Genomic DNA, 12815 nt, shown 5'->3' with positions numbered 1-12815 from the left:
AGAGCGACAGTGGTCCCTACCAAGAGGGCTGATGCAGGGCTTATGGCAATAGAATCCTGGGGACCCTTCTCTTCAGCCTCATGGCTGGAACCCATCAGCTCATCGACACTGGCCAGGCCTAGGCCGGCCCCTCCTTCCTTCCACGCAGTCCCCAGCCCTCTCGTCCACGGCCCCCTCCTGGGCCCCTTGGAGGCCTTGCCCAGCTGGAGGGAATTGGAGAAGCCAGCTGCTGATGGGGCTATTCCGCCTCCCCTGTCTTGAAGGCACACAGCCAATCCATCAGCCTCTGGGAGTCTCTGGTTTATTGTGAAACAGCAGGGATCCAAAACACCTGGCTCACGGGCATGTGAAAACCACATGCAAAGGTGTGGGTCCAAATGCTAGAAAAGCAGGCGGCTTGCACAAAAGGTAAAGTAACTACTGGGGTGCTGGGCTTCACTGCTTGCAATGTACAAGGCTAGCTCCTTGGTCTTTGTCTCTCTCTCTCTACCTCCTAGGGTCCTGCCTGGGGCTCAGTCCCTTCCTGCCATGGCCTCCTCCTTCCCTAAGTGAAATCCCCCTCACCATGTCAGCCATGCCTCTCTGAGGGTCAGGGGATCCTGCCAGCTTCCTTGCCACTCAGTAAGACCTCCAGGAAACTCTTGGATGAGAGCGCTGGTGGGAGAGTGCACATTTCAAGTGATGAGCCTTGGGCTAGTGGAGATTTCAGATCCAGCCTTAAATACCACCACCACCAGCACCCCCTGCAGTGCCCCCCAGGCATATGGGAGGTGCAAAACATTATGGGCTTTGGGGGGAAGCAGAAATAAGCAGGTGGTCCCTGCCCCCCAGGCACCCTGCAGAAGGCAGAGATGGCAGCTCTTTCGCACGGTGCAGGCTATGCAGGAACGCTATGGAGGATTCGCTAAGTGGAATGCGAGGAGGAAGATGAGAAATCGGCCAGGCTTACAGGAGAAAGTGAGTTGGAGTCGAACCCGAGGCAGGGGCAGGATGTTACAGGCAAGGCTGGAGGTCGGAAGCAGAGGCCAGAGGGAGCCTACGGGGCAAACCCCGGGCAAAACAGCCCAGAAAGCAGCAAGCACAATCCATGGGCTCCTGGGACAGGGCTCAGGCTCTGTGGCGCACTGGCCTCCCACGGCTCCCTCTTCCTGCACCAAGGACACCGGGTGGTATGGGCGCATTTCTTTCTGTTACTCTCCAAATCAGCATTTCCAGTAAGACTCCCTACAATGCTGGAGTCGTTCTGTATCAATGGCATCCAACAGAGAACCACTAGCTGCCTGTGACTGCTACGTCCTTACAGCAATGCGAGAGCAACTGGGGAGCTACATGCGAACTTCATTTATGTTCACTATTTTAGATATCCAACTGTGGCTACTGGCCACCTCACTGGATGGCCCAGGGTGTAGATGCTTAAAGGGCCCTCTTCCCTGGGACATTTTGCCACGCTCCAAGGACACGCTGCAGCAGTCCACGCTGGTATGGGGGCTGGAAAACTTCCAGAGACACCACGCAACGCAATTTTATTTGGGGAAGAGAAAAATTCAGCCCCACCCTCAGCAGATAAGAGTGTGTGGGTGTTCTGTTCTGTTTTGTTTTGATAAGAGGCCAACTTCAGAGTGAGGTGTGCTTAAGCAAGAGTTGAGTCACCAGGGGTGGTGTGTGTGTGTGTGTGTGTGTGGACATTTGGAGCAGGTGTCACTTGGGACGCCCACACTCTGTATCAGACTGCCTGGGGTTGAGTCCTGGCCCGGCTTCACATTCAAGCTTCCTGCTAATGCACACTCTGGGAGATTCAAGTAGTTGGATCCTTGCCACCCTTGTGAGAGACGTGGGTTGAGTTCCGAACTCCTGGCTTCTCCCTGGCCCAGCCCCAGTTGTGGCGGGCATTTGGGGAGGGAAGCAGCTAATGGGAGATCTCTCTTTTCTCCATCTCTATCTCTTTCTCCATCACACACACACATTAAAAATAGTTGAGTCACCGGTAGAATGAACACATGCCTTTTTTTTGGAAAGGAGAGAAATCCAACCCCAAAAGCTCACTAGTCTTTAAAATCCTTTAAATCAGAGGGATGGAGAAGCAAACATCCGAATGCTGCTAGCCATGTAGCCCAGAAATTTAGTTCTGTGAATCTAGCAGTATTTTTTTTAATAAAAGCATGTTACACCCACACTCACAGCAACATTCACATCAGCCAAAAGGCGGAAGTATCCCAAGTACCCATGCACAGATAAGCGCAGAAGCAAAATGTGGTCGGCAGATAAAGTGGAGGAATCAGCCATAAAAAGGAAGAAAGCGTTGGTGCACGCTGCAACACGGGAGGACATTACGTTAACCAAAGTAGGCCAGTCGCCACAATTAAACCCTGCACCGCTCTCTCGCTCGGCGTGCCTAGAAGGGAGTAATTCGCAGAGCCGACCCCCGGCCGTGGCTGCCAGGAGCCTGGGAGGCACAGCGCCCAGGCAAGCGCTGCGGGTTTCGGTTTTGCAAGATGACCAGCTCTGGAGCTCAGCTGTGCAACCACGTGGATGTTTTCAACACCTCTACTGAGCTGTACTCCTAAGGCTGACCAAGGTGGGAATTTTGTGATGAATGTTTGACCACAGTGTTTTAAATGCATTTTTTTTTAATTTCTTTAAGTAGAGGCAGAGAGGAGGGGGCTAAAGCTAAAAGGTCTTTGAACACAGAGCGTCAAGCTCAAAGCCGCCCCAGCGCGCTCCCAGGCGCGTCCTGCGCTGGGCCAGGCGCTCCGCGAGCCCCGGAGCCGCGCCGGCCGCACCTCCGCGCCGGCCGAGGCGCAGGCGGCCAATGGACGCTCGTCTGCGCTCTGCCGCGCCACCCCATTGGCTGCGCCCCGCCGCCGCAGCCCCGCAGCTCCCCGAGCCGGGTTTAAAGGGGTCGGGCGCGGGCTGCGGTTCCAGCTTTAGCTCAGCGCTCGCGGGTCCGCGGGGAGGGGCGGCCTGCCACGGGCCCACCCCGGGGCGTTCCTGGAGCGCGCGCTCGGCCGCCCCCACCTCCCCCAAATGTACTATGCGGTTTCCCAGGCGCGCGTGAACGCGGCCCCCACGACCATGCTGCGGCCGCAGCGGGCCGGAGACGCGCAGCCCGGGACCTCCTTGTACGAGCTGGTGGGCTACCGGCAGCCGCCCTCCTCTTCCTCTTCTTCCTCCTCCTCCACGACGGCCCCCCTCCTCCCCAAGGCTGCCCGCGAGAAGCCGGAGGCGCCGGCCGAGCCGCCAGGCACGGGTTTGGGATCCGGCGCTCCCGCGGGCGCCCGGGCGGACGCCAAGGAGGAGCAGCAGCAGCAACTAAGGCGCAAGATCAACAGCCGCGAGCGGAAGCGCATGCAGGACCTGAACCTGGCCATGGACGCGCTGCGCGAGGTCATCCTGCCCTACTCGGCGGCGCACTGCCAGGGCGCGCCGGGCCGCAAGCTGTCCAAGATCGCCACGCTGCTGCTGGCCCGCAACTACATCCTGCTGCTGGGTAGCTCGCTGCAGGAGCTGCGCCGCGCGCTGGGCGAGGGCGCCGGGCCCGCCGCGCCACGCCTGCTGCTGGCCGGCCTGCCCTTGCTGGCCGCCGCGCCCGGCTCTGTGCTGCTGGCGCCGGGCGCCGTGGGACCGCCGGACGCACTGCGCCCCGCCAAGTACCTGTCGCTGGCGCTGGACGAGCCGCCGTGCGGCCAGTTCGCGCTCCCCGCCGGCGGCGCGGGAGGCCCCGGCATATGCACCTGCGCAGTGTGCAAGTTCCCGCACCTCGTCCCCGCCGGCCTGAGCCTGGCGGCGGTGCAGGCTCAGTTCTCCAAGTGAGGGCCGGTCCCGGGCGCGACCTCGGCTGGGGCTCCTGCCGCCCACTTTCTCCGCGCCCTGAGTCCGGGGAGCCTGGGGCCGACCAGGGAGAGAGCTTCGAACCTTTTCGTCTAGAGGAAGGGACTGTCGGGCGCCCCTTCCCCATCCGCACCCTCTGCAAGTTCAAGTGAGCCGAACGGACTTTGGGGGTTCTGGATCGATTCCAACTGCTTTGGGCAGGCAGTGAGCGCGCCCCGCGGGCGCCCGGCGCGTCTCTCCCGGGCGCTGCAGGCGCGCGCTCCCGGGACTGGTGCGGATTTCAGGGCTCTGCGTTGCCCTGGGCTTGCCCCGCGGGTGCAGCCGCGGCCAGCCCCGTGCTTGACCTCGCGGGATCGGAGCGCCTGGTCTAAGGCGGTCGGAGGCGGCTGAGGGGCTTTTCCTGCTCCCGGCCCAGAGGCCACAGGTGCCCTCGTTCTCACCAACCGAGCACAGTCATCAGTGGGCGCCGACGCCCCCGGGTGCCGCGGTCGGACCGACAGTCCGCCTCCTGGGGGCCTTGCGCAGCTGGGCGGCGGGTGGGGCGCGCGCGGCGGGACGTGGGCGCGCGCGGGCATCGGCGGTGAGCCCAGCTGTCTCGGTAGAAGCGGGTGTGTGGCTGCGGGGAGGCTTCGCCCCGAAACCCTGGGCTCTTAGAACTGGAGATTGGCCTGTCGTCTCCCCTTCCCCAGCGGTAGCATAACCCACATTGGAACGTGATTGAAAACAAAAACTAGGCGCCTTTCACGCCCGCAGCGTCCCCGACTTAATCGCATAGGTAACGAGGTCTGTCGCAGTGGCTGTCTGGTCGAGATCGCTGATGGACTTTCTCAAAGAGGCGGAGGGCAGCCCGGAGCCCCGGGGCCCAGCTGCGGTGCGGTGGAGACGCGGGACCGCGCTGCGCCGTGGCGCACCCGTGTCCCCGAAGCACCGCAGGCACGACCCGGAGTGATTCGTTACAGGCGTCAGCAAATTGTTCACCCCCCCAAAAAAAATTATTTTATGATCTCTGTGAGCAGCTGGCTTTGACTTTCGTGTTTCGGGTTTTTTGTTGTTTGTTGTCGTTAGCCAAATGTAGCATTTTCTTTTCCCTTTAATCTGGTTTCCTTGCACTGTACATAATCCAAATAAAACTGTAAAGTCTGATTTTTTACGAGTTTTCGTTCGATTTGTGTGATAAAGCAAAATAGCCCCGTATGCTAGTTAAGCGACTGGGATTCCGCGTGTTGAGGTATGGCTTTCTAATTTATAAAAATAACACAGTAAGCAGATGAGAAAAATCGCAAAATTCACCGTCCCATTCTTAGCCAAACAGGGATAGCAGGTCTTTTAAAATTGACTTCCTTTCAGTGGCTAAATAAGACATTTCTCATAAAAATCAGTTTCTGTTCAATATCTCTTGGAAGACACCCTTGCTATCTTAGCAGACCAAACGCAGGTCTGAATTCCCGCTTCGAGCAGCTGGGCTAGGGATGGAGGTGTCTCCTTAGAGATGAAGACTGAATTCTCAGAGAAGGTGAAGACAGCCCTTCTGGCTCCCTCACATTTCCATATTTATCAATGAAACCCAAACCGCTCTTTTGATGGAGCAGTGCAGGCACACCATGACCCTTTAACCCCGAGAACGTTAGGGTCACCAGGTGAGGTGACTTAAGTCGATTTTATCCATGCTGTATCTGAAATTTGTGTGAAGAGGACCTCAAAAGTTTGTAGAAAACAGAGCTAAAACATACGTTTACTTTGGTGCCTCCCCTCCCGTGCATGGGAGAGAGTCTGCCAAGAAAAGTTCATGAAAAATGCTTATTAAAAAACTAGATTTTTAAAATTCTTTTTTGCATCAAAGTACAATTGTGTTTTCTTTACATTTCTCATGCAGTCCTTGAAGTCCCCGTGCACACGTTTAGGGAATATGAGCATTCAATTTGGGAAGACGGAAGTGCCTGCCTGTCCTGCTCTCCGAGTCTGCTTCCCTAGGGGGAGGCAGGAGAAGAGACACAGGAGGGGATTCTGGGTACCGTCCCACTGGACTCTGCCCCCAGCAAGTCACCTGCTTTGATAAACGTGGCCTGCCGTGGATCAGTGCCTGCCTTTGCTTTCCTTGCATCTTGAGAAGGGATGCAAAGGAATGCAAAACACAACTGAATCAAAGTCGAATGAAGTTCTCCTTAAAATGTGTATAATACATGTAACACATTAGGTAGATGTTACACATACACGGTAGGTAGATGTTACATATAAAAATAAGATTCAAGGTGAGCAATTCCTGCTGCAGCCCCACCTACAGCACCTGGATGTCACTGTCATTCCACAGCCAAGTCTAAAGGAACGGAAGGGCAGGGCAGGAAAGGGTGGGCAGTGGCAGGTGGCACCCCCCCCCCCTTTCTCTCCCAGCAAACTGGAGTGAACACCCATTCCTTATAGGAGAGACAACACCATGCGCGATTTTTTTTTTTTAATGCAACTGAGAAGACCATAACCTATGCGTTTCAGAACTGCCGAAGATTAATGAATTTAACACGGAAATGCAGGGCTGTTTGGGGTGCCACTAGAATATTTAAGTTATCCACCTGCATGTAGCATCTTATTAGCCACTGTGCCCAGCAAGATTAGGAATTTATGTGCTAAAAAATGGCATCTCAGACACTCGGGAGTCCTGGAGGATGAAACAGAGAAAAGGAGATTATATTCCTCTAGAGCGTCAGTGATGCCAAGTCTGGTCTCTGAGCACACGTCTGTGGCAGGCCAGCGCTTGCTGCAGGCCCCAGATGTGTTCTTAGATGCGTCTGTCCCAGAACACGGGCACGTTCTGAAATCTGCAGTGCGAAGTCATGCCGCCAAAGGAGCTAGCTGAATTGCCCTCCTCGCTTGATTTTAGCTGGAGCAGAATTTGTACAGAGAGAATGAGTTCAAGGTGGTCTTTGGCAGGGGCTGGAGAGAGGGGCATGAGGGGGCGGGAGGAGGCAGGGAGGGTCTTTGGAGCCTCCAGAGGCACGATGGAAAGGAACACATGACTCGCTGCCTGAAAGGGTCCTGTGCCCAGCCAGCCCTCAACATGTGGCAATTAGGGTGAACAGAATCTGAAGGGGAAAACCCACGAGGCCCCCCGAAGCTATGCTGTTCTGTGTGTTGGAAGCCAGGTGAGAATCGGTAAGCAGAGAGCAGGGTGCCAGTCTATTTATGGGTGTTCTCTCCAAGGGAGATGGGCTGTACCACGTACGAAAGTACAACATCATTAGACACATGACCGAGGGGCCCCATCAGGGACTCTACTCCAGGCACAGAAAAGCTGTCAATTTACCCAAGTTCAAGTTTCGAGCAACCACACTGCCATGCTGCCTCCTGAGTTCAGGGATTCCATCTTTGCTGACTGCCCTGGCACGCAGAGGAGGCTGGGTGCAAGTCGGCAGCTGATACTCAGAGCCTCAGGCTGCCACCTGGATCGCCTAGAACCTTCTGTCGTTCATGGAGGAAGCCAGCCGGAAGAAAGTGTAAGCTCTCTGCCTCACCACGAGATGTTACGAACTTGCTGAGGGCAAGCTGGGAAGAGCCTTGAAGGAGTGCTTTTGCTCACCCTTGCGCGCAGGGAAGATGTCTTTCCTCCGGCATTTTTTGCACCTTCCGTCTTCTGCACACCCAGCTGTTCAGTAAGAAGATTGCCAGTCACTGAAGTGGCTCACACAGCAATGAGTCAAAATGTGTTTTCCTGACACATGAGTTCGCTTTTAACAAGTAGGCGTTAGTTGTGGGGAAAGCCATTGAAATGCTGTTCATGCAAGGTCTGGTTGATGCCACCCAATGGAAGGTGAGGAAAAATAGCAAGAGATTCCTCAACACCCACACACAGCACCAGTCTGGCTCGCTATGGAGGTATTGCAAATTAAGTCTGTTTTTTTAATTTGACAGGTAGAGTTATAGACAGTGAGAGAGACAGAGAGAAAGGTCTTTCTTCCTTTGGTTCACCCCCAAAATGGCCGCTACAGCCAGCGCTGCGCCAATCCGAAGAAAGGAGCCAGGTGCTTCTTCCTGGTCTCCCATGCGGGTGCAGAGCCCAAGCACGTGGGCCATCCTCCACTGCACTCCCAGGCCACAGCAGAGAGCTGGACTAGAAGAGGAGCAACAGGGACTAGAACCTGGCGCCCATATGGGATGCCAGCACCGCAGACAGAGGATTAACCTAGTGAGCCACAGCGCTGGCCCCGCAAATTAAGTCTTAAGCATCTCTCAGCCATCATTTTTAACTAAGCTTGGTTTTAAAGCTGAAATGCTGAGGCCATTGCTGGTTCAAGTCCCAACTTCTCCTCTTCTGATCCAGCTCCCTGCTAATGTGCCTGGGAAAGCAGCAGAAGATGGCCCAAGTGCTTGGGTCCTTGCCACCTGTGTGGGAGACCCAGATGGAGTTCTAGGCTCCTGGCTTTGGCCTGGCCCAGCCCTGGTCATTTTGACCATTTGAGGAGTGAACCAGTGGATGGAAGATTTCTCTCTGTGTGTCTCTCCCTCTCTCTATAACTCTGGCTTCCAAACAAATAAATAAATAAATCTTTTTTTTTTTTAAAGCCAAAATGACTAATCAGAAATCAAGTCACATTTTTCTGCTCAGAGGGGATTGTCAGCCACATCCTGGATTTGGCTCCTTTGTATGTTTTCAGGTAATATTTAAATATCACAGGTGCATGATACCTGAACTGGAAGCAAAGAAAATGCATTTTCTGTTTATGCTCAGCCTTCAACAATGACCATGGAGGACCAAGAACACAGATGGACCACTGCTGGGGACAAAGCTCACAGGTGCTGAATCCCACCCTTGAGTCCCACAGAGTGCTGGCCGGGCAAAGGGTCTTACAGGTCAACTATTCCCCTGCTACCTACCGAATAAGGCAACTGAGGCGCAGAAAGTCCAGGAGACAAGTTCAAGGTCACACAGATGGTCGGATGCAGCAGTACCAGAGCCCACTACCTGCAAGAGTGGCCTCCGTGGTTTGTCCTGGTGAGACAGGAAGCGGCAATCCTGGGGCAGACCTCCACCTGAGCTAAGCACCTGCTGTCTGCCCTGGGAACAGCTCCAGCCTCTGGCCTTTGGCAGGCTCAGCTAAGCCCTCCTTCTGGCCCTGCCAAGTGGCATCCAGCAGAGAGAAAGACCCTTGTCATCTAGCCCGGCCTGACTTGGCTGTGGCTGTGTCACCTGCACTTTCTCTGGCAGCCTTGTCCCCCTGCCCCTAGGAAGGCCCCGTGTGGTAACACGGAGCAGCAGAGGCCATGCAAGCTCCAAATCCCCTTGGTGACATGTGTGTCAGGAGGGGTGCAGGAAGCGAGGCAGCAGACAACTGAGCAGGGCAGGAGGCCAAGCGGTGTCTTAGGGCACCGCGTAGGGGACTTCTCCTCGTGTGCCGAGAGTGTGTCCCCAGGAGATGCTGAGGCTGTCGACCTGGTGGCCGCCTCCTGCAGAGTATTTTTCATGAACACAGAACACAAGCGATTGTCCGGGAGGCTCCTCTGCAGCTCCCCAGGGAGAGAGGACAGACACCCCTCACCCTGCTCCTGCAGCACCAGTCAGAGGGAGGAGGCAATGGGGCCCAGCATAGATCCCAGCATGGCTATTTGCCCCCAAAAGCCCCTAGGTCGTGTGGGTAACTCCTTAGAGACATGAAAAGGACTCAACCAGATGAGAAGATCCATCAGTGGGGTTCCCATGAAAAAGAAAAGCCAGCTCCCCTGGGGACAAGCAGGCAGGTGGGCGAGAGGTGCAGGGCTGAGCAGCACTGTTAGTGACTAAAGCAAAAGCACTGATCCGAGCTAACACAGTGTTTCCTGGGTGCCGAGCATGTAACACGCCTTCCTTCATTTCTGTAGGCGCCTGTGCTGTCCCTGTTTCACAGGTGACAAAAGAGACGCGACAGAGGCAAAGGGAGCTGAAGCCTATCCAGGGGGCATTCTAGAAAGCAGACCCTGAGAAGCAGGGCTTTGTGTGGGGGCAGCAGAGCCCTTGGCATTGTTCTGCCTTCGTTCCTGGGATGTAGAGAGAGGGGAGGGGTCTTTGCCTTTGTCCCCATCAGCTCTCAGCACCCACCCGTCCTGCTGTGGTGACACTCCTCATGGTGCACCTGACCACTGCTCTGCCGAGGTCTGGGCATGCACCAGTGTCAGGCACTGTGGTTGACACAGAAGGTAAACGTTCCTCAGGGCATGCCTGTCCCTGATCCTGCAATGGCCACTAATTTTTTTTTTCTGGCAAAGAAATCTCTTCAGATGTGATTGTTAGGTGTCGAGTTGATTCAAATTTGGAATAGACAAAGGATCCGCAAAGAAAATGTTTGAAGACGATAGCATTTTCCCTACCTAAATTGCCAATCAAGAGGAGTATGTTGGTTTATTTTTAATTTTTATTTTTTTAAAGATTTGTTTATTTACTTGAAAGGCAGAGTTACAGAGAGGCAGAAGCAGAGAGGGAGGGAGAGAGAGAGAGAGAGAGAGAGTTATCTTCCATCTGCTGGTTACTGCCCAAATGGCCAATGGCCACAGTGGCTGGAGCTGCACAGATATGAAGCCAGGGGCGGAGCCAGAAGCTTCTTCTCGGTCTCCCACGTGGGTGCAGGAGCCAAAGCACTCAGATCATCTCCTACTGCTTTCCCAAGCACATTAGCAGAGAGCTGTATCAGAAGTGGAGCATCCAGGACACAAACCGGTGCCTATATGGGATGCCAGCACTCTAAGCGGTGGCTTTACCTGCTACACCACAGCGCTGGCCCTGAGTATGTTGTTTTTAATTTGTTTTGCTTGCTGGCTTTGAGCAATTTTAATCACTTGCTCCTGGAAGTCCTGCTTCTTCTCAGCCTTTGGTTTAAGCAGAACCTGGTCAGGAGGCACAATCAGCAACTAACTCATTGCACGTATCACCAGTGGAAGAAAAAAAAAAAAAGCCCAAACTGAATGTTGCAGCACCCTGTTTCTAGGCAACTTTTTTTTTTTTTTTTTGACAGGCAGAGTGGGCAGTGAGAGAGAGAGAGAGAAAGAGAAAGGTCTTCCTTTTCCATTGGTTTATCCCCCAATGGCCACCGCGGCTGGCGTGCTGCAGCCGGCGCACTGCGCTGATCCGAAGCCAGGAGCCAGTTGCTTCTCCTGGTCTCCCATGTGGGTGCAGGGCCCAAGCACCTGGGCCATCCTCCACTGCACTCCTGGGCAGAGAGCTGGACTAGAAGAGGAGCAACCGGGACAGAATTTGGTGCCCTGACCAGGACTAGAACCCGGTGTGCTGGCGCCACAGGTGGAGGTTTAGCCTATTGAGCCGCGGCACTGGCCAGCTAGGCAACTTCTGAATTCACTCATGACCATATTCATGGTCACAGTTGGTATACCATATCCATGGAAAATGCCCCTTGTGTTATATATACTCTAAGACCTGCAGTAACTCAAATGCATAGTTGTGGTCTTTGAGACAAAAACCACCCCTAGGGAAGCTGGAACAAGGTGGGACAAAGCCAGCTGGTGTGGACACATGGGGTCCACAGGAGGAAAAGGGACAGCTTCCACCTCCACCCCGCTTCCTCCACTCATGAGAAGACTGCTATGCCCATGTACAATCAGAGACTCTTCTCATAGCTTCTGTTCCCTTTAACATCGGACCACACGTCACCCTAGCTTGCTGTGCCTCACTCTCAGTTACTCCACTCACTGGCTGTGCAGCCGTGGACAGGTCCCACGAACCCTGGTGCCTCCATGTCCTCATCTCTACAACCAAAGTAGAAGAGACTTTAAGATGTTCAGGCAAAATGGAATTAAAGTGTAAGTTTGTTTTTGGTGTGAAAGATTTTGAAACCCATGCATAGTTTTTCCTTAGTACACATTTTCCTTGAGAAAAGCCTTCAAGGCTTCACTGGGGGTTCAATGGAGCTATGCCCAGAAACCACTGAACACGGCACCTGCTGCTGACCTGGAAGTTTCTCTTGGGGTCCTCACTTGGCTGGACCACAGCCTGTCTGTGCTCACGCAGCCTGTGATGGTTGCTGGAGCCCTGCGGCCCTCTTCTTCTCTTGTAGTTGGGGCACAGGACCCCTGGTGGCAATTGATGGTCCCTCTAGGCTGAGCAGAGCTGCCCCCCAGTGCTCGCTCAAGGCCAACAGTGCCGGGATCCACCACAGTGGTGCTGAACCCCCACGGAAGCCCGAGTGCTTCTCGGAGGCAGCTGAGGGGAGGGCCCCCAGGTCCCCCTCCTCCTTGTCCAGCACACAATGGGTTCTCAGAAGGCACAGTGTCTCAGCTGTTTGGGCCCCAGCGGCCACAAGCTGACTGGATGTCATTCTCCACCAGCGGAACGTCAGCTCAGGACAGCACAGACACTGTCAACCAGTCTGGGGCCAGTGGCATAAACACCAGGCTGAAGTCACTGGCTGACTCATCTGCACATGGAGGGTGAATGGGGCTCAGTCCGTGCCGGAGAGTCCCCTGGGGCAGGGGGCTGGGGCCAGGGGGCCCCTCCTTAAGAGTCATTCCTTTCATTTTTTTTTTAAATAAAAGATTCACTTATTTATTTGAAAGTCATTGTTACAAAGAGAGAGAGGGAGAGAATCTTTCACCCACTGGTTCACTCCCCAAATGGCCACAATGGCTGGGAGTGGGCCAAACCAAAGCCAAGAGCCAGGAGCTTCTTCTGGGTCTCCCATGTGGGTAGCAGGGACCCAAGCACTTGGGCCATCTTCCACTGCTTTTCCCAGGTCATTAGCAGCAAGCCAGATGGGAAGTGGAGCAGCCAGGACACAAACTGGCACCAATGTGGGATGCCAGCTTTGCAGGCAGAGGCTGTACCAACTATGCCACAGAGCCGGCCCCAAGAACCATTCCTTTGGCCAACAAACACTTCTCAGGTGTCTTCCTACGAGGTGCCCACACCACGGTGCTGTGGTCGTCTAAACTTGAGGGCTGCTGCCCAAAGCACATTCAGCGAAGTCCTTGGCAGAAAAGGAAGGGAGTGGGGGAGGGGGAAAGGAAGGAAGGAAGGG

At 54.8% G+C, this 12815-nt stretch overlaps 1 protein-coding gene across 1 annotated transcript; it reads left to right on the top strand.

The window, feature by feature from the left end:
• Window positions 1-2908: 2908 nt before the first annotated feature.
• On the top strand, window positions 2909-4971 carry OLIG1 (oligodendrocyte transcription factor 1). Its single transcript, XM_051833588.2, has one exon. The coding sequence runs from the start codon at window positions 3025-3027 to the stop codon at window positions 3808-3810; it is 786 nt and encodes a 261-aa protein (XP_051689548.2). The 5' UTR covers window positions 2909-3024; the 3' UTR covers window positions 3811-4971.
• Window positions 4972-12815: the final 7844 nt, after the last annotated feature.

This window comes from Oryctolagus cuniculus, chromosome 4 (assembly GCF_964237555.1).
Source record: "Oryctolagus cuniculus chromosome 4, mOryCun1.1, whole genome shotgun sequence".
NCBI classification, from domain to species: domain Eukaryota; kingdom Metazoa; phylum Chordata; class Mammalia; order Lagomorpha; family Leporidae; genus Oryctolagus; species Oryctolagus cuniculus.
The sequence above is the reverse complement of the archived record's forward strand: the minus strand, read 5'-3'. Positions and strand labels throughout refer to the sequence as shown.

What these genes read in the sequence shown, in the direction of transcription:
- OLIG1 (XM_051833588.2), top strand. Translation starts at nt 3,025, where the DNA reads ATGTACTATGCGGTTTCCCAGGCGCGCGTGAACGCGGCCCCCACGACC.